The sequence below is a fragment of the Eurypyga helias genome, unplaced genomic scaffold (assembly GCF_000690775.1).
Source record: "Eurypyga helias isolate BGI_N326 unplaced genomic scaffold, ASM69077v1 scaffold23308, whole genome shotgun sequence".
NCBI lineage: Eukaryota > Metazoa > Chordata > Aves > Eurypygiformes > Eurypygidae > Eurypyga > Eurypyga helias.
The window spans coordinates 1-22,216 of record NW_010266572.1 but is presented as its reverse complement, the minus strand read 5'-3'; the positions used below and the strand labels follow the sequence as shown (position 1 = coordinate 22,216).

At 44.0% G+C, this 22,216-nt stretch overlaps 1 protein-coding gene across 2 annotated transcripts in view; it reads right to left on the bottom strand.

Moving 5' to 3' along the window:
• CHN1 (chimerin 1) overlaps positions 1–22,140 on the bottom strand; it is a 30,111-nt gene extending 7,971 nt beyond the window's left edge. For both annotated transcript variants that reach the window (XM_010157158.1, XM_010157159.1), the window contains exons 1-2: positions 21,827–22,140; positions 8,842–8,926 (exon numbers count right to left, since the gene is read on the bottom strand). In XM_010157158.1, the coding sequence (XP_010155460.1) occupies positions 8,842–8,926; positions 21,827–22,075 (334 nt within the window). In that variant the 5' untranslated portion in view covers positions 22,076–22,140. The remainder of the gene's footprint in view (positions 1–8,841; positions 8,927–21,826) is intronic.
• Between the last annotated feature and the right edge of the window lie 76 nt (positions 22,141–22,216).

Here is a 22,216-nt window from a genome sequence, read left to right as displayed (position 1 = left end):
CCTGCTGGTTTTGTCAATACTGGTATTTTCATTAATGCTCCACAGAGTATTTGAATGTGTTCTTTCCAAAACAGTAAACCCCAGAATTCATTGCCAAGTTGAATTTCCACTAAGTCAGGTGCAGCCTGCTGCTAAAAGCATTTTGTTTACTTAACAGGCTTGTGGAGCAACCAGCTTTGTCACTCAGAATCCTCTGTAAAACATCCAATCTCTGGTTGCAATTAAAGTTCAGCATGTCACCTTCAATCAGTCAAAGCTCACGCAGATCCCGATCCAGATGAAATGGCTGATTAAAATTCTCTTTAGCTATTTCTGTGCAGGAGTGACTCCCTTCCTTGCGAGGGATGCGCAAGACAGGGAGCTGCGAATGCTGAATTTCCCACCTGGTTGTGATTTCGCATCACGAACCCCAGCTCGGGCAAAGCCATGCGATCACCGACAGTACTGGGGGGGTACCACGGGGGCACATGGCTCGCCCCAGGAGCTGCTCGTCACAGCTGGTTGTCCCCGAGCCCCAGGCGGTGGCAGGGTCAACCGCTGTCCCTCCAGGCATGGAGAGCTCGGTTTGGTCACTCGGGCTCCTTCGGTGTTTGCTCAGTTGCCTCATTTGTAACAGAGAGGAAAGAGTAACAGCCAAAGCACTTGCCTTCCCTGACCATTTCTTTGAACCCCTCAGTGCTTCAGCTGTAACATGGGAAGGAGAAAATGTTCTTCCCTCCCCAGGTCTGGCGGAAATAAATTCATTAAATGTTTGTGGGAATACCTAGGAAAAATTACTCATCTTTGGTGTAAGGTTTACACTGTAAATACCGTGCCATTGGTCAGACCAGTGGCTACACTTTTAACAAGAAGATGACAAAATACTGAATAGGTGCCATTGAGCAAGTACCATCCCTTCTGCTTTCAAGGGCAGTCAAATAATTGGAGGAAACATCCTTAATGCACACACAGAAGGGAAGCAAATTAAGACCACATAAGAAAACTTGATTTCCTATATTTTGAAACCCTAACTTCGCAGCAATAGTATTTACAAGTATAAATGTCATACTCAGAGTTCCTGCAATTGCTGCAAGAAGCACCTATTCCACCAACATGGATGAAATGGTCTAGTCCGTCTGTCAAAAATGTTGTCTACCCGACAGGAATGGCGGCGTCTCTCGCTCATGAGGACTCACTAGCAATTTTGAGAGTGCAAATTAGCTTCTTCACACAGCACTATAGCTCAGAGTTATGTTCCCAGAGTTTCTGGGAATCCAAGGATAATTAACACTGAAATATATATAGAGAGAAAAAAAGAAGATCATGCTTCCAAGTATCTTATACTTGACTTAATTATCACATTCACTGAGATTATCCTAATTATATTTATACACAAGAAAACTTTCATTTCATTGAAATATCTAACTTAGAGATGTTTGTAATGCAGAAACCTTGCTTCTGAAAATAATTGTGTTATTGCTAATCCCACAGATTCAAATGGGCTTTGGATCTGACCTCATTAATACCAGAATAATAATTACAAATGCAAAAGTCAATTTTCCTCCTCTCTCATTTGTTCTTCCTTGGCATTTGATTAGACTTTATGCATCAGCCCACTGCTTAAGGGCTTACAAACACTCCTGAGAAACATTTAAAACCTAGAAATATTTCAGATACTTAATGCTTAGAAAGTGCATGAGCACTAGCTTCAGTATTATTGGACTGTGTGGTATCCTCCTGTCAAGGCTCTTCACCTCTCAAGTAAGCACAGTTTAACAATTCTGCATCATTATATATTTCTACAAGATTTCACTGAATTTGCAACAGAAAAATTGTATTTTTTCCAATAAAGACGCTGAAACTCACCTGTGCCATGCTTCCTACAACGTGGGCCCCCCTCCCCAGCTAATGATCCTTCATGAAAGGCAGCACTGCCACGTCCCAGTCACTAGTCTCTGGTTCCGTTGATAACCAGAGCCACGCATGGATGAAGGATGGCCATCTGTCTTGCTAACTTCAACAAGGTAAAAGGCACAGGGGTAGGAGGTCAGCCCCCCTCCCCATGGATCACTGGGAACGTGCCAACCTTCTACTCTATACTCAGCTTCCTTGGCAGTACTAAAGGACAGGAATTATTCTGCAAATTGCATATTATTAAATAAAAAAGCCCTCTGTTCTCATTACAGATGCTTCACGACAGCTTCAAAACCCCTTATTTTACAATCAACTAGGAGGGAACAAGAAAGCTGAGTCCTGAACCTCTCTGCGTGCTGCCACGTGGTGAAGCTTTAGGACTGCTTGCCTCGTTCACACATGAGCTTCGTGATTTGGCTAGGTTCGTTAAGACCAAAAGGATTAATTTGATTTCAAATTCAGGGTCTATTTACTTGTGGTTATATAAAAATAAATGCAGAATGGCTAAGTTGGAGTTAGCAGCTTCACTCTGGATCTAAAGTAACCAGGATCTTTACTCACTTCTTCCAGAAGTTCATCAGACCTTATGTGCTGGCTGGCTGGCTGGCTATACAAATATGTGAGAAACTAAAGAAAAAAACCCCTAAAACATTGTCTCTGCTGGTAAGTCCTATAATGATACAGGACAGATTTAAAAGATGCAGTCATGAACCCTTGCAGGTCAATAGGAAAACTTCCGCTGACATCGGTGAATCAGAATTTCACCTTATACAGAGATGATTTCTCAGGACTAAAATCATCAGTCAGAGATGCTATTCCTTTTCACAGGGCTATTGAACTGTGGCCACCTTTCAAATATACCTAATGTGACCAAAAAAAAAAAAGAAAAAAAAGCAGTAATGAAATCAAGAGTTTATAGGAAGCCTGGAAATTTAGTAAAGAAAGAAAAGAAAGGTTATTTTAGATGACAGGTTTAAAAGTCCATGATAAGCTGTCCTGACTCTAATAGCATATTGATCTAGGAGTTCAGGTGGGCTGTGACATTACTTCTACGAGAGGTATTAAATTTAAAACCAGCCTAACAGCACTGTGATGCCTAGAAAAAGGTTTGGTAATGTTTTAGAAACAGCTAATACTGACGTTAGCCCACTAGGCTGAAAGAACAAATAACATGTTCGTATTAATGCATAAGCAGAGCCAAAAGATGTATGTACGTTAACACTGCCCCATGAGCACATATTATAAATATTTGCAGAGACTAAAACATACTTAGCTGTCACTTTTTGTTATAGTGCTGATTTGACTTGAGTCAGTTTTAGATTTCCTTTGGTTTATGATTTACTGGCCAACACAGCTGCTGATCACGCTCCATCGGAACGATACCGTGTGCTACATACATCACTCTAATAATACTTTTGAATTGTCCCAAAGAAAACTGATGCATTTTGTCATTCTGAGGAGCAGCTTTAAGAGCTAACCATTCTATGATTTACATTATCTGCAGTAAGTTCTGAAAGACTCCTCGAAGGTTTAGGGTAAGCGTGGGAGGGTGGGAAGCGCAGAGCCGGGGGGCTGGCACCGTGTGTTGCCTTGGGCAGGTCCGCTGCGGTACCCGCCAGACGGGATAACACTGCCGGCGCCTCTGGTAAGCCAACGTGAGGAGGTGACGGGCTCTGCACAAGTAATAGCATCGTTACTTTTATGAGGGTGAAAAGGTTATAACGGGTGCCAACACTGGAGCTGCTGCACTGCCTACGAACGTGCTGTCTGGTAACGTGCAACGCACATCTGGAAGCAACCCTGGTCCCACCAGAGCCTTAAGCCACATTACTAAGCAGCGCCATGGCAAAAATTGCTTCTGACCTCTATGTGTATGCTCCCCCAAACCTTCTGTCATCAATACTGCTGAATCATGCACTGTACGGTACACTGTTCTTTGGGAAGGAACTTCTAGAGGGCAGCTAGTTACTTGGCAACAAAAGAAAAATGAGGGCTTACGAAATAAAAAGAAAAAAAAAGCCCATTGAACAAGCCCATCCCCCCTCATCCCAAATCAAAAGAACACATGCATCTGTGCCTCCAAAAGCTGGGCACGTTTAGTGGCGATGGCTTAATTTTACGTAAGTCTTGAAAGATTAGAGTCATTCAGTTCAAAAACTTCCCTGGCTTCCTGCCCCGCCACCTGCCTACCTCCTCGACAGCTCTCTGACAGGCCGCTGGCTTGCTCAAGGCTTCCAGGTCTGTGTGGGCTTGGAGATAAAGCCACTTCTAGGACTTACAGTTTCAAGAATATACAGCTCCAGAATAGCTTCCCCATGGGAACGGCTCTGAAGCAAGGCTCTGTTGCATGACTAGCATTTCAAAATTTTGGAGCTCATTCCTCGCAGGAACACCACCAGATCCCGAGTTAGTGGAACAGCCTGTCAGGCAGCGCACATCTCCAAGAGCATCACCACCTGCCTGAGGTGCTCAGGGACTGTTCTCCAAACAGTCCCCTTCCCACAGCCCTGACCTCTGTGGCTTTGCTTTGCTCGCTCCCTTTTTGGGCTGACTGTCTGTGCCCTGCGTGGTCAGGGAAACCGGCACATCTCAGATGAAGCCTGGATGTGTTTTTAAGGCACAAGTGTGGGCAGAACGGGAGCTTTTCATGACCGAGGCATGCAAAATATCTTGAGAGTGGGCAACATGATGAGCACACCTTGCCTTCCCCTTTGCTGAGTTACTGTCACAAGAGCACCAGCCATTCTTCCAGGCACTAAAAGCACGAGCACTGTGCGTGCACAACCAACGCCTGAGGCTGTGCAGGCACAGTGCACAACATCTCTAACACACACTATTCTCTGTTAATGCTACTGGGTGTTGTGTGCTTGTATCATTGATAAAATGAACTCCCTGGTGCATATCTGCAAATTTTCTTTGGATATTGTTACAGCTTCTCTCCTGAAAACATCCTGGGCAATGGGATGGGCCCTGTGAGCACAGGGGAGTGGAACACAGGAGGAATGTAATTCAGACTAATTTTTCTGTCTAAATTCATGCATTGGATTTGGAGCTGGGGTAAACTCTTACGTCTTCATTAGCTTCTGCTGAGCTTCGATGTTTACACAAACTGGTGGCATTATAATTTCAAACACTTCAGTCATTCCTACTTATGGCAAAAGCCTGCAGGAAAGCATGGTGAAGATGGAACATGCCATCAGATAAGGCAGATTCCTTGCATACAGATGAGTCTTCAGCTCAAAAAATTTTAAGGGCCTGTGGCTAGGATGCAAAAACTGGGAGCACAACTCTCTGAGGCAGTAGTGTAGATGCCTGTTATAAGGATTCACTCTAAGGAAGCTGATCTGTCTTTGAAGAAGCTGATGAAATAAAGACCAAATTTGAGAGAGTAACATTTAAGGGAAATTATTCCTGTTCTGCTGGATATATGTCCAGCAGAAGGCAGACTAAGTCCACCAGTTCATTTTCTACAGGTTTCAAATCCTGGACATCTCCCTAAATCTTAATTTTGGAAGACAATAAAAATCTTCCCATGTTTAGTGGGTTGCATTAATCCCAAAAGCTTTGAAGTCAAGATGACAGCCACCACCTTATTCAAACAACCACCACCCTTCAAGTGGCAAACATGGTGCCTACATTAACCTCTTGTCTTTATGGAAAGGAAAGATGTACTTCTCTTTCGTCTGGCATAAAACCCAAGCAAGGATAAGCTAGGGAAAACCCATCTTCCAGGGGTTTATCCTACAGGACTGTACCTGACGAGACACTGAACACACTCAAGGCTGTATTTTAGCAGAGAGGGACACGTTCAGTCATGCTGGACTACAGCAAAGCATGAGTCAAGGCAGTTCAAGTTGCTAAGGCATCCTTGCTGGTTGCTATGGCATGTGTGCTGCTAGAGTGTTTGGTTCTGGTTTATTATTTTTCAAAGGACTCGCTTAGTCTGTGTAACATAAACGGATCTATCAGCCATTAGAAATAAGCTCCACTTCTTCCTCTGGCTCCTCCTCATCTTTTCTGAAATGGGTGACATTCATCTTTGCTGTCCAGTCTTGGACTGTCCCACCCTTCTCTTCCTGCACGTTTGTGTGATTTAAAATGGCTGAGAGTAGCCCATTCAGTAATCCATTTGTTTCTGTTAAATTTATCACTTTTGTACAGCACAGCCCTCTTGAGATGTGCAACTGCTTGCTATAAAAAGCAAATGCTTTAAAAAGTATAAAATTACACACGATCAGTGCAGTTTTGCTCACAGGTAGTTTCAATAAAATGATTATGCAGACCACCAAACAGGTTTTGCGGATTTCCCTGGAGTGGCACTGAAGCCCATTCGAATGCAAGTGGGCTGCCTCCTGCTAAAAGCTGTCATTTTTTGGAAGTACAAACCCACTCTGAAAAGCAATGGCCTCACACGGGTCCTTGTCTGCTGTGCCTCATTGTTTCTGTATTAAAATGGCTCAGTTTAGAAGCAAAGTGATTACTTAAACAAAACCCAAACAATAAACCACAACACCAACCCTAAGACCTGTGTAAACTCAGCCAAACTCATGGCACTCACGAGCTCTTCCACACTAGCATGTTATCACTGGCCACACAGGCCCCCGCTACACACCCGCGCAGCTCCGACTTTCCTCCAGAATGCCCAGCTCTGCCCAGCTCCAGGCTCTGACGGCTCGTACAGCCTCGGCTGGCAGAGGCGGGTCGGCACCGCTGGTGGTGCGGCACCGACAAGGCAGACCGGGGAATTGCTGAGCCTGTCCTGCTGGCTCCATCTCCGCGGGGCAATCTTCCACCCAGCTGCTGATTTCTGGGGGCTTCCCAGAAGAGAATAAAATCGTCTGGGAAGCCCCCAGTTCTCCATCAGCTATCGCTGCGGTTGGCCAGTGACTACGGCTGCAGCTCGTGTCCTTGGAAAAGCCCAGCCCTCCTGCTCCTCAACCCCAAGCCGGCCACGCAGGACCCGCTGCAGGATCCAGACCTGCCAGGCTGAGGGAGCGCTGCTGGGCAGCCTCGGCACCACTCGGCCCCTCACCTGGTCCTCCCTGCGCTCCAGCTGATGACGCTGCGCCCCAGCAGCTCGCCCAGTTGTGCCCAATGACCTCGAGCACGGCCTGAAGAGCCTCAGCACATCCCAACGCCTCACTGACCCTTCAGCACGCAAGTGTGGTTGTACCACGGGGGATTTTAAAATATAAATAAGACCATATAAATTACTGGAAGCTACCAATGGTGACATAAAACCTTACACAAGATAGAAAGCCCTAATTATAGTTTCTGAACCTATGAAGTCATCTAATACACATATGTTCCTCTATACTGCGAGGAGGAAAAAGGAGACATGCAGTACTTACTACCATCCTCATGAAGAGGAAAGAAAACCAGACTTTGGAAGCTTTTGGAAATACATAATTTAGAAAAATCTGCATAAAACCAGAAAATCAGCTCTACTTCAGTTACCAAAAAAAAAGCAGTCCAAAACCATAAGCACTTTGGGTTTAATTGTACAAGCAATATTATTCGTTCATTCCAGAGAGCCATGCAGCATTGCAAGCCTTCATACTGTTCGTTTTTATTGATTTCCTGGATCAGAGTTACTTAAAATCAGTTTGAAAAATACTTGCTATTTCTCCTAAATGCCAAAACTAAGGAATCTGCTTCAGGCAAGGCAGGAAGATGGCACACCGTATTGGCTCATGCATCATCAAAAAAATGACTGCTTTAATCAGAAAACAATTCAAGAACAAAATGAGCACTGTACACCCTGTGCAAAATCAACACCACCAAAAAGTACTAACAATCTTCATTCACAAGTGAAGGACATGGCTGCAGCCCTAAATACTTAGTTTAGGGAAAACACTGAGGAAGGAAACGCCATTTTTACATAATAATTTCTTAAAACAGAGCTGCACTCTCTAATACAACCTGGAGAGTGCAGAGTCTGTAGATAATGACAGAATATTGCATTCAAATAATTATGGGGGAAAGATTTTTAAATATTTCAATCTGATTTGTCTATAAATCATTTTAAGTTTTACATTATTTTGCAGTTCTGTGATAAAAAGCCCTCTTACTTGCTTGAGACAAGACTTCAGAAAGCTTTAGACAGAGCAGATTTTCTTAAATTAGCTTGAAAATTCAGTTTCCAGGGCAACATATGCAGGTCTTCATACATCAACATTTCTTTGCACTATTTTTATAAATGTAGTTGCTTGCTAGAATGTCATAAAATACTTTTTAGATACAGTAAACTATTTTGATCACATTGATCCTTTTTTTTTAACTTTGAGAAAAGCTGACTGTCCTTTCTTTCCAGAAGAATTTTATCAATAAAACTGTCAAATTGTTTTACTTCAGAGAGACTTTATCCCAGAAACGCCTGCAGTGACATCCAAGCATGTAATACATTCCTTTCAGCACCTGAATGTTTATGTAACATCCCTTATTCATCACCCCTTTTCTTTCTTCTTTTCCAGTCTGCAAGTAGGAGGCATGACTTAGGGTCTATGGCATGCCGGGAGCCTGCTGGCTTGTACACAAAATTAACCTGCGTGCCTGTTTCCCAGCAGCAATGTGAAACGTGCTGATCGCCCACCGCGCGGAGACCCTCAGCGAGTTTCTCGCACCTACCGATACGTACAAGTGCTATGAAAGAAGTAAAGCTAACAATGCAGCTACTGATTTTCTCCTCCCTTCTAAGAGGGGGCAAAACACAGGAATCCTTTAATGATGATTATCATTTCCCCTCGTGTACGCTTAAGGGGTGCTTTGCATCGCTGCAGTGAGGCTACCGAAACGGGTACCTGAAACCATCAGAAGCAGAGTGGATACGTCTCCTCTTCGATTTTACCAGGGGGCAGATCGGACCCTTGCCACGGTGGAGCAGGAAGCGCATTAAATAGTTACAACACGAAGACTGTCTTATGAAAAAGATGACTGAAAGGCTGTTACCTGCACATTTTACTCCCTGAGCAATGAGGCCCCACATGAAGTTGGCACAGTATTCACACCAGTGCGGGCCCCTGAACGTGTGCACCTGGAAGACAGCAGCAGAAAGGAAAATTACAGAAAATAACCCAACTATTTCACAGACATCAGTAGCAATGTGTCTAAACAAGGCACAATTCCTCCTCTTCAAAGGCACCACGTGCAGCCGCTGGAAGCTTCCCTTCATCACTGCAGGAAAGAAAGGAGGAAGGAAGAAAGAAACATAAGAAAGATTTAACTGCCAAGACTCTCGCAGACCTATGGGAAACGGGAGCTCTCCATCCTGAACCACCTGGAGCAGCAGAGCCGGGTCTGCGGGGGTCTGGCTCCCAGTCCATGTGGGGCAGAGGAGCAATGGCAGGTCGCAGCCCTTCTCCTGCCTCTCGGCATCCCTCCGTCTGGGCAGGATTTTAGCTACAAGGCGAGGCTTTTGCAGCGACCGTGCAAGAGTTCACCTCTCCATTTAAAACGTCTCCTGCTCTGTCCCCCCGCCATGAGGTGCTGTGTGAAACGTGCAGGGGGCTGCAAGATTTCGCCTCGGGCGGAGGGAGTCCTGCCAGGCAAAAATACCAGTGCTGCACACGCACTTAGGGCCTTTCCAGTTTAGAATAACTCTAGAAGGAAATTAATTCTCTTCAGACTAATGCTACATATTGAAAATCCAAATGAATCTAGTAAATGGAAAAAAGAATCCACTGAACCAGGAAAAAACTCAGTGCTAAAGAAGAAAAAAAACCCAATGCTGCTTTCAATCCCAGCTCACGTGCTCGTTACAAATCCTGCAGCCACCATTAGCTGCTTCTGATTTTATTCTGATAAAGTTCCTGCTGTAGGAAACCACAGGATTCTTTACAGAGAAAATCATTACTTCCTTAGCCAGCGTAAAAGGCTCCAAGCCTCTCTTTAGAGTAGACAGGCTGACAAAAAACATCAGTAACCGATGATCATAAAGAAATGAAATTTGCAGTGAAATACAGTAAAAATGCTTTAGGCTTAAGCCACTCGGTTCTCCCGAGTCGCTGAGCGGGTATCAGAGCAGGCAGTAACCTCACACATGTGCACCGGAGCAGGAGAGAGCAGGAGCTGGTGGGAGGGCATGTGGCTGACACCCACACAGAGCTCTGGCTATAAAGAGCAGATTCTCCGAGGTGGGGAGCATCCCCTGCGCTGCTGATTTAAGAAGCTGCTGGAGCCCAGGTGACACCTCAAACAAGTGACAACCCTGAGCAGCACCCTGCAATTCAGGCGACGTTTCACTTTTAGCTACAGGAAGGTCTGGAGCCTCCTGGGCATTTGCTGCCCACGAAGCAGCAGCAGATTGCTGTGTTAGCCTGGAAAGTTCTGAATTCCCCAAGGAATTCACGTGCGTGTCTGCGCTAAACTAGGCTTATCGTTGCTTCCAGCCCCGCGCTGCTGAGCATCCCTGGAGGAAGCATAATGGTGCGAAGCGTCATCTTCTCCCAGCACTGGCACAGGCTGCCTCCCCCCGCTGTGCTCGCTGCCGTCCGCACCCACTCCCACGCGCCTTTGGAAGGTGTGATGAGCTCCGCGAGCCCCCTTCTCCCTGCAGCTCCAGCCGGCTTCTACAAAGCAGACGATGACAAGACTGTTGGCAGCTGTAATCTCCATTTTCTTTTTTCCTCTCACCACAAAAAGATTTTTCACACCTTCTCCTCCATTGCCCACCTGCACTACCCACATCCTCTTGGCTTTCTTCTTCAGCCTTGTGTTTTTTTGCAAGGTCTTTGGCAATGTTCCCTTCCCAGAATAAGCACATTCTAATATCCTCAAGCAAAACACTGTGCTTTAATGTCTGCAGGACTAACAACTTTTTCAGGGGGAAGAAAAACCAGCTTCCTTTCAGTCTGTCAAAGGAACACTGCCCTCAAAAAGCACTTATTTAAAATATTTCTCAAAATTTCTGAGAAAAATTAAAACAGAAATGACAGTTCAAAAGTTTATAATTTCCTTTTTTTTTTTCAGTATTTGTGATTGTAAAGGAGGGTGAATTTTGTCTTGATCCTCGAAATGCTGACATTTTAACTTCTTTCTTTAGGCAGAACAAGAACAAATTCTGACACATGAATATTTCTTGCTAAATAGAAAGAATGACACTATCCTGTGCCTCTCTGCTTGCTGATTTCAATTCATCAAATTCACTGAACGTGCGATTTGCTGAAGCATTTCTAATGCATTCCCTGGGTGCTGCGTCCTATCCTGGCCTCTCCGGTGCTGTCTCCAGCGCTGATACTCACCAAAACCCAGGTGTCCAATCTCTAACTGGCTGTTGTTTTAGCAGTGAACCTTCTTGGTGTCTTGTTCCCCACCATGGTCTGCATGTTTCCACCTCCTCCTGACTATCCTTAAGGACTCTTCTTCTACAGGGTCTACCACATCCCAAATCTACCACTTCAATCTTCTGCCTCCCTTCATTTTTATTTTTATTACAGTTATTTTTTTAATGAGCTCGGTTTCTCTTATGCTTTTAATAACAATTATCCACCTAGATACAAAAAATTTACCTTTGTACTACAGCCAGTTCCCCTGACATCATCCTGGCTTTCAGCTCACCCCTCAGAGGTATTTACATGACTCATCAACTTAAAAATGACAAGGACAAAAGAAACTCTCCTCTCACCTACCAACACTGCATGTATTGGTCCCCTTTCACAAGATCAAAACTGACTTTGCCCTTCAGGATCACTGTCTCAGCATCATTAGCGCTGTTCTCTCATCCCATACATCCAGGCTTCATCCAGATACTGAAATGCCTTTCCATATCATCAGTTAAGAAATTAACTTCTCTGCCCCATCCAAATTACTCTTTCTTATCCATTATTCTGATTGCAAACTCAAAACAAATGGAAAGTGGAGGGTAGGTTTTTCTGTGTTCCATTACGCTCTACCTTGCTTCGTCCTTTACCTGACCTGCAACAGGGAGGTTCTCTGGCAAGATGAATTAGGAGGCCCCAAGGCCCTAATGTCCTTCCATCCCCGGTGTACACAACCCCATGGGATCAGCTCTGAAGCCCCTTTTGGGGTTTCTAAACAGTGCTGTCCTTTCCCAGAGCTCAGTGGTGTCAGGGTGTTAATCTTCCCGCTGCCATGGAGCGGAATTGGATGTCCAACCCTGCATTGGTCTGAACACACACCATCTCTGGAAATGAAATCAGACACAGTAAGCAATGCCAGAAAATAGCAAAAAATTGGTCTACTGAGGTCAGAACAGCCTCTAATCCTGTTTCATCCTGCAGAGTGGGACCTGGCACATTGCTAAAAAGAAACACGTTTGCATCCCTTTGCTGGTTCAAGAGCCAGCACCTGCAAACAATACTGCATTTATTACATGACACTGTTTAATACAGCATTCTGATTTTTATATTTAATCCCCCATTCTAAAAATCTGCCAAGCGACTTGCTTGTTTTCAGAACAAAAACATGCTTTCCAGAAAAATTTCTGAAAACACACCCAGCAGAATCCCAGAGATCCTGACTTAAATTACAAGGGGTTTCTTTCCCCTTATAAAAAGAGCATCTGCCATATGCAGATTTTACTGCCTTATAAAATGCGAGAGAGCAGGATTGCCAACTGTGGCTTTCTAACTCCCAACCCTTCCATTCTCACTCCCACCCCAAATATCTTTTTCTCTCTCTTTCCGTAAGGCTTCAACTGTGAGTGATTTTTTTAAGAATGTGGAAAATGAGCGAGCAGGAGAGCAAAATAAACTGGTTTTAATCTTAATTTGTAAAATTCCAGGGGAAATATCCAACCTAAAAAAAATCTAGATAAATTTTAAAGAAAAAGATACCTGCTTCAAAAGCTAGATGAAACCCTATTACTACGCTGTTCTGTAAGTCTGAGGTAAGAGGAGAGCCTCACGCTGGGCTTACACCTAGGTATTTCTATTTTGAACTGTCCCACAACATCCACAAAGTATAATAAACATTCAACTACTCTGATCTTAAGTGAGAAGACCTTTTTTTCCCCTATGTTTGAAAGGCATTATTACACACAGGGAAAATTAGCTGAACTCGTGTGATTAATAACTACATGTTAGAATTTCATTTGTTTTCATTCTGTATTTAACTAAAATACTTCTTCGAAAAAGAGACAAACTTTCAGGAGAACCAAATAGAAATGGGATGGCTCTGACAACAGATCATACAATGGTGAATTCCTCCAGCAGATCCTTCACCGTTATTTCTCACGCTCTGTAAGGTCACTGTTGAAGTTAGCTATCCACATATCTCATAACTCCACTTATTTTTTTACCCTTTTGGTTTCTACTAGGCAGTTGTTCAGCTAGCCTCAATTGCTATCTGAAAACCAAGAATGAGCCAGCAGATAATTAGTATTCGTAACTGGGAGACGCACATTGTATCACTTGTCAAGGCAGGGAGGAAATATCAGCGAAGTGCTGCGCAAACGTGATGTGAAAGAACACGGTGGATCAGCGCAGCTCTAGCAAAGCCACTGCTGGGAAGAAAGCAGGGCTGGATCTGAAAACTGTGGTTATGCAAAATCAACACCGAATTCGGAAACCACTAATCTTTGTGACAGTGTGCAAAAGAGCCTTCCCAGTTGAGAGGCTGCTGCATGGTCTCCCTGAATGCCCACTCCATCAGGACCCCTGCTCCGTACAGAGCACCTGTGCCATGGCCCTCCACGCTGAACTGCTGGTGAGAATAACAGGTTTTGGAAAATCCAGGCATTACCGTCTGCGTTGGGATGAAATACATCAGTTAGAAAAAAGGATGGAAAAAGACATTGCTGATCTACCCTCTCGGGTTGTCAAGAGTCCCGTGCCCTGCGTAGAAGCCTTGCTGGTGCTTGGAGAGGAGACCAAACCCACCGGGGACCAAAGAAATGGCACACATCCAGCACTTGTACTGCGTGCTGCTCGAAAGGTACAGTTCTGCTGGCTATAGTGTCTTTCAAATGAATTCCCAAGGATGATGGGACACTGCTGACAAGGGCTGTCAGCTCAGTGGTCCTAGCTGATATGCAATTCCATCGACTGAATTCTGCCTGTTGGGACTCTACCAAGCTTTTAATTGGATATGGGAGACATCGTAAGTCTCAACTAAAACAATGAACTCAGCCTGTATTATTAATGTCTGTCTTCTCTGTCACAGTTGATTTTATCAGGCACGGAACGTACCCATGCTGGCACCCAACAGGCATGCCCCGTTCATCCATTCCTGATCCAAGCAGAGATCACCAGGATGTGAAGGGTACAGAGAAAAAGATCAGTGAGAAAGTCAATTGACCCAGTTTGGGCATCGCTTCAATTTAATCATTGCATATATTACGATGATTAGACAGTACCTCTAAAACAAGGGTCTCAAGCACTCTCAATATTCCAGCACATGATGTTCCTCCTGTGAGGCAAATACTGCTGCTGAGGAGTAATCTGGGAAGCGAAAAGACTGCCATGACAACCCACACGGCAGAGCTCTATCTGCAAGATAGTCGCTTTCATGTGAAGGTGTAACAGAAATGAAAGTAACGGAGACGATTGGAACATCCCTTCTCCAAAACGAGCCGACTCTGCCTGGCCCAGCCGGGGTGTTAACCGCGGGGAGCCAGCCTGGGGCCAGCCCAACGGCTTTCTCCAGCAGCTCTTGAGAGGAGAGATGCATCGTTCCGAACTTAGGGCATAAATAGCATCATTGTTGTCAGTGGGTTCACTGACACGAGTGTCGAGCAGGAAGGGTTCTTCCTCCAGGTCCTCACCCACTTGGAGCCAGAAGTGCTGTCATGTCTTGTTTGCTTTCTGCTTTGTACTGATCATGTCGGCAGAGATGGGAACAACTGGAAATTGCGGTTAGCTCACGCGCTATGAGAGCTGAAGCAAAAAGCTGGAGAGTAGCAGGTTGTTGGCTTTTTTTGCTTGTAAATTCAATGAAAATGGCCACCTTTCTTTCAGAATGGAGTAGCAGATTTTCTTTAAATTGGTATCTAGAATCTGTAACATTGTCCATGTTATTGCAGGCCCCAGTTACTTAATACTTGTGTCCATGCAAAAAATTCTGAAGGTAGAGATGAAACTTGAATAAAATCCTTAGAATTAAAATTGTATACACACCATATACACCATACATAATGATAGATATAATCTACGTCATGAAGTAAATAGACTATAAAGCCCTAAGAGATTCCTGAAGAAACACTTTTGCAATGATGCTAAGGCTAATTTGGAGGCAAAGCTGTTGATTATGAAAGAGCATGCCATGCCCTACGTGCTCCTTGAGGCGAACTCCCAGTCATCCCCGGCAGAGCGCTTCCTAGCTTCACCACAGACATGAGCTGGTCTGTTCTTGGGGCTGTGCACACGGACGACTCAGAGCATCCGCATCTGGGGAATTATAAAACTACTGGTGTGGTGAGAAGGGATTACAGCTTAAATAAATTAAGGATTTAGGAAAAAAAGCCTTTTTTTAAAAAAAAACAAAAAACAAAAAACAGAAGCAAAGCTTGAATTCAGAGACTGGCACTAAGAAACTCCAAAAGGTTAAATAATATTGTGCTATTTGGAATCTGCTTTGGCAAAGTCCTGGCTTTTCCAGAAAATGGAAAAATGTAACATTAAATAAATACCTTAGGAGACTGAAATCCATCAATGCTAAAAGGTTTTCTGGCTTGAACTGTCTTATAACACACTAAGAGTTTCAGAGCAGCAACATAGAGCTGATGAGATCTCCTCAGATGTTCTGTGGAAGTTTTTCTCCAGTTCTGTTCTCCAGATATTCTCCCTGCCTTTGAACATTTTTTCCCTCAAGTACTAGGAGTCTAAAGGAAACATCGAATTTCCTGAGGTTTTCTTATCTGTAAGAAGGCACAGAGCCTCTCCCTGGGGACTGTGCTAGAGGCATGAGGCTCTCTTTCTGAATATTCATTTGAGTGCAGTGACTCACTTTAAAGTGTTTTGAAAGTATGTTCAGTGCCAGGCCCGTACCTAATAAAAAAATCAGCATCCAGACCTATTTACCCCAGATCGCCACCTGCCCCCATTTTCAGGAATAGAAACGAGTTCATGTTAGAGGTCACAGAAAAATGGCTCTGCTTAATATAGCAAGGGGTTGTTATAGTTTCGGGTTTTTTCGCAGCATTTCTTCTGCACTTCCCATCTCCCCATTCCCAGCGTTTAGGCACGGCTTTCCTGAGCAGCTCTTGTTCGAATAATATAATTTGGCATGGAAGTAATTTGCTATGACTTTTTACACTAACAAAGCACTTAGCAGAGACACAATTACAGCAGTAAAATCTGGGCCAGGTTAGCTTATTTGTTTCAAAGAAACAGTACAAATTTCACCGGCAGAGTGACTCTTGTTAAAATCTGCAGTCTCTCCATTAAAGCAATGCCTAAGCCTGTCTACACTGGTAAAGCCTTTTCAGTAGAGACTGGTTCTCACCTAAGCCTTCACTTTCTGTGGACGTTTAAGGCTGTATTCTACCCCTAGTTATTTCTGGAAAAGCACGTTATCTCTGCTCCTCAGGTCCCCGTTCAGCCTTTCACATGGGTCACCCTCAAGGAGGAGGTAGGACGTTGCTTCGGTCATGGGGGGAGACGAGGAATCTCAACAAACAAGACTCATCACCATCACTGCTGACCTGGATTTAGCAAGTGTGGATAAACATCTCTCCCCTCTGGAAGAAGTGTTGGCTTGAAAAGGAATTATGTTCTGAATGTTCACCGATTGACCGAGCAGCCTTACAACCGTTATTTATTACAATTAACTGACTGTGCCGTCTCAGGCTTTAATAAAATAGTGACTAAGAGATACCATGACAGTTCCAAATACTTCACAGAAAGATAGCAAAAAATAGTCTTCTGGAGAAATATCTATTTTGTGAAAAGCAACTGAGAAATGAGACAATATTCTGGGGAAAATGATGCATGGAAACACAGATTTCAGCCCAGCTCTGACAGGCACGGACACCTTCTTGCTTCAGTGAAGCACCACAGCACTAATCTAGGCAGAAAAACGGTTTAACACCTTGGACTATCTGCAGTTGCGAAACACCTGCAGAACGCTCTGCCGGTTCAAGTCATCAGGAGCCAGAGGTGTCTGAAGGAATACCTATAACCAGCCAAGGGAGCTAACAATTCCCCAGGGCCCATGAGTCACAAAAGCTGGAGGGGACTGAGGACCTTTAAGGTCTTTTAACCAGGCTTAGTTTAAATTTGCCAAGTGATGGGGAGGTTATTGCACTGACTAACAAGTTTCACTGTCCAGATTTCTTGCTGTTAATCTCAATTTTCCCTTTCCTCGTCTTTTTAAGATATCACCCCGTAACTCCCTGCTAAGGCTCCTCGTCCATGACTGCCCTCCTTGCCATTAACATTTTTCAAGCATAGCTTTACTGTTTTCTCCAACCCCACACAAACAGCAGGCAAAGGAGCAAGATCCTGGCCCAAGTCCAAAGCATGGCACCAGGTGGGGAGGAGGTGCAGAAGATGTTCCACATCAGGAAGTGATGGACTCAGGGCAGAAGGTACCTCATTAACCGTATCTTTTTTTTAATAGCAAAAATCCCCATGGATGGATGGGGGATATAGAGAGATGAGAAGATGTAGTGACGGAAAGTCTGGAGGACTGAGCAAGGGGAATCCTGTATGTTCAGTATCCTAATAAAAACTACCACACCAGGGAGAGAAGATGGGGTAACCTTAAACCCAACTCAACTTCCCCTGCTCTGTAAGTCTTTCGGCCTACAGCCCACCTTTCACATCCCAACCCAGAGCTCTCCCTGGTCCTTCTCTCAATAACCAACCTGGAACATTTCAATCCACATGGCACCTTGCCACTGATCCCTTTTCCCCTCAAATTTGAGATTCCTGCTATTGCCTGAAGCTCTTCCTTCACCTGCCCACTGAGGAGGTGCCCAGCTGCTTCCTCCCCTTAAAATTACTGAATGGATCAGATATCAGCTAGGTAAGAAACTGTATTTTAATTTAGAAACTATCACAGTTGCTGCATTTTTGGAATGAGATAAGCAAATATGAGATTTATAAGGGACAGAAAATAGCATTCTTTTTGGTAGGGTCCAGCTGTAGAATAAATTTATGGGAACTATAAGGTATAAATCTACTCTGTCCACTTCTATGAAATGCTACAGAACTTTCCTCTACAATAAAGCTTCTTTTTTTAAGAAAGTAACACCACTGCCTTCAGCTATGTTTCTTGCCAGCGCTTCAAAAAGCACCCCACATATCCCTCAGAGCTTCCAAAAAGAAGATGGGTGGAAGAATGAACTTGATATCCGTCACACACAGGTGTCCATATAGGTAGGTGTGTACCAGACTGTGGGGAGATTCTTCCCCATCGTGGGTAAGAAACTCAAAGAGAGAAAAAGCCTTTCTGTGAAAGAAGGTGGGGCTGAAGTTTTGAGGATGGTGTAGTGACTGTCCTGATTTGGTCTGATGATTCATTATCTCACTCAGTGTGCTGGATTTCAGAAAAGCAGAGTATAAGCAGGGAAGCAAAAGAAAGCAAATATGGGGACAGACCCAATCAAGTCACACAGTCCTAGCTCACCTTCTAATCTCATTATTCAATTAGAACTAAATAAAATGCTGTGTCAAACAATGTAGATCTCTTTTAGCTGATATATTTGAATTAACAAAAAATGAATATTAGATCTAATATTTTATATTAGATTTATTGAGGAGAACACAGAAATATTAATTGAAAACTTTTAATCAATTAGGAAATGCCCAAATATGCTTAAAACACCCTATATTTAATACCTAGCTCTCATCTTGAGGAATAGGCATTAAAAACTCAGATCTGACATTTATAAATCATCATCCCTTTCTTTACTTACGGAGATTAATTTAAAAGAATTCAGCCACTCTGTATTTGCATTTGAGATGTGCTCATAAGAGACCAGACCTCCTCAGTCAGGAGCATATTACGGAGCTGGAGATCATTACTGGCCACCTCTGCTCGCAGAGCTCCCTGTCACCCCCGCTAGCCAGCTTGCACACTCCAGGCAGGAGACAACCCCAATTCCAACAGATTTAAATAACATTAAAACCTTTAAAAACCCAGCCCTGTCAGCTCTCCTAGCAGAACTGTCTTTACATTCTTCTTTCAAACAACCCTTGGAGCAAAACATAGATTAACAGATTTGTTCAGGAGATCTCTTTATGATTTAAGAGCTAAAAGCAGCTTTTGTGTTCACCCCTTCCCGAGGCTTCTGCACTCCTGCGAGGACCATCACTACACTACTTCTCTGCCACTGCATTCCTCTACCTCAGCTTTGCTGGGGGTCCCACCTCCACCACCTGCATCCCCACCTACCCACCCCACAGGCACAGGAGGTGCAGGGGTGGAGGGAGAACTGAGGTCTGCTAACCCATGCCCAAGCCTCTCGGGCATTTGCTAACCCCATCCCGCCTCCAGAGCGGTTGCTGCTGTCTTCCTCCCTTCTCCAAGACAACAGTGCTGGTTGTGCATTAGCAACTCTCCAAGTCTCCTCCCTCGCTGGGATGTTACAGCAGTTCCAGTACAAAAGGGTTTCGGAGCCCTCTTCCTTTCCGTGACTGATCAAAGCAGCAGCCGGGAAGGGGTTAAGGGTCCCTATCTGCTGCCTCGTGCCTATATAACAAAGAGAAGATCAGCCACAGAGGCACAAAGCAGAGTACGCCTTCCTTTTTGCTGGTGGAGCCTCTGGGGACAGCAGTCACTGTTGGTTAGCTGAAACTGTATAAATTTATGTCATTTCTGGGTTGTTTTTTCTTGTTTAGTTTCAAAAGTCTAGCTCCGTGACCCTGGGACTGACATTTCCTTCCTTCCCACATGGGTGGCACATTTGCTGCTTGGCAGGCAACCTAGGAGTCTTCTGTAGGCATTTTAAAGGATGACATCTACGCATGTAAGAAGAAAAACTTGGCAGACACAAGGAACGATAAAAGCGAGAGGTGCGTGAGCTAACGATGGCCATTCATTTCAGACCCATAATGCCATAATTATGAAGGGATTCTAGTTATTTTATTTTAAATGGGACAGTGGCCACATTTATAGCTTGTGAGTGCCAGCAGCATTCCTCCAGCGGGTAGGTTGGTTGCTGCGTACCCTTTAAGGGCTTGTTCTCTTCTACCTTCATATAGCAAAAATTATCTGTCTAAGGTGACTCCATTTCCCTGATCTGAGAAAAGAGTTACTTCTCAAGGTGTATTTTTCTAGTAACTGTATATATGAAGGCACTACAGTATAACTACTATAAAGAAAACAATCTGTGTGGAAAGTTTGTGCTGTAGCTATGACCTTGGATCAGAAACAAAGTTTGTTTTTGAAAAAAAAAGACTGGAAAACTCACAGCTCCCCAAGTTTTCAGAAACGGTTTCTGGAAAAAAAAAACCCCAAATCAATAAATACAAATGAACGAAAATCAGACTATCAGGTTATTTTCAAAGCGGATGTGTTTCAGGCTGCTATAGGGAAGCAACTAAGGAATACAGATGAGTACACAAAATTAAATACGTATTATTTTACATACACTGCAGTACATGGAAAATTGCTATCTGCTGGCATCTGCAAGAATTATCTTCAAACTGTAAGAAGCAAATGAAAGTTACAAGACATTTCAGACCTCTAGGACACCTCAGGGGCCTGTGAAAAAATGCTCTGCATTTAACCGACAGCCAGCAGGATTATTTTATGCCAAGCGTTCACATTAAACATTTTTTTTTTTTTATATACAACATTTTGTACACGGTTTTCAAATTCATGCTTTATTGAAGAATTGAAGTCAAACAACAGATCCCCATCATATAACGTTCCCAATTTTAGTGATTATCTGAACTCAAAAGTCGGAAGGTGGTTTAAAGACAATCAAATGGACGATCAGTAAATATAAGTATGTGCACACACGTGTACATTCCCACATGCACATGCCTGTGATGGAAATCAAAACTGAAAATAAAAGACAATTAACAGATGCTTATATCATCAGCTGCCTGTAGTACATTAATGATTTCCCCTTCTCCTAAAATAAATGAAAGCAAAACCTACAGGGGGAAAACCCCACATATTAAAGGTACAATCTGGGCTTCAGGTACGATATATGAAGTTTGTACTGTCATCTACAGGAATGCAGTGTAACATCAATATGCTTAGTCTTACAAATGAAGGCTGCCTGTCATGCAATGCGTTGGTGTGCCAAAAGGTTAAGTTATTGAATTATTACTGGACACTTATTACAGATACAGACACAAACCGTGCATATGTTGTGGTGACGTGTCGCTCTTACCAAAGAGCATCATTCATTTAAAATAACTAAAACAATAATTAGAAGCTACAGAGAAGACTAAGCCAATTTGATTACAACACAAGGTAGGTGCTAACGTCGGCAGCTCCAACAGCCCCACGGTATAAGCCATGCTGTTTTCAACACACTCAATTCGTTAACACAGGAGAAAACCCAGAAACTAAGGGAAACAGAGACCATCTGCTCAATCCAGATGCAGCAGAACATGCTTCTTACCTCTAAAGCTATTTATCAGCGACAAACTGAAATAAGATCAGTTTAATCCTCTAATGACAGATCTCAAGGATTTTTTTCAGCATCATACCATCGTAAGTAGAACTGAACTGCATTCATTTGAATCGAAAGAAAACTTTGCCAGTTTTTCCCACCTTCAGCATCTCTCGGTATAAAACAAGTCTAAATAAAAGAGGTAACCTAGATACAGCAAATAATATTGAAACAAATACATGCACGCAAGCAGTCCACAACAAAATCCTCGCTCTACTCCCGATACGTTCCGAAGACAGGCGTCTCATTGATTTAGCTGGCAGTGAGATTTCACTGAAGCCTTTAAGTTCCCAGACCATCATGGTCTGCACATGTATTGTCTCCTTGCAATACCGGACCCCTGCTAAAATAAAAACTACAGCCCCCGCGCCTTAGAAAGGAACACGCAGCATCATTTCTTACCTTGAAGTTATGAATCTTCTCGTATTTTGGAATATGCTCATTTTCTTTCAGAGTCGCTCTTCTGACAAGCGATGTCAACTGCGAATAAGCAAAGAGTTTAAGCGGTTGCCAGATTGTCACGGCAGACTTCCGAGAACCCAGTTTCATCCCCAAGGCTGCTAGCAACAGATCCTGCTGACGGCCCTCCTGCCTGGAGTTGTGCACCGACCGGCGCGCTCTGTGCCCGGACCAGGACTCTCTGGACGGCATTTTGGAGCCGACGGGAAGGAGAAACAGCCGCCCCGCAGCGCCCTGCGCCTCTCAGCCCCGACCTGCCAAACCGCAGAGGACCATTCCGGGAACCTACGCCGCGGGGCAGGGCTGCGCGGCCATGGCGGGGCACTCGCTCGC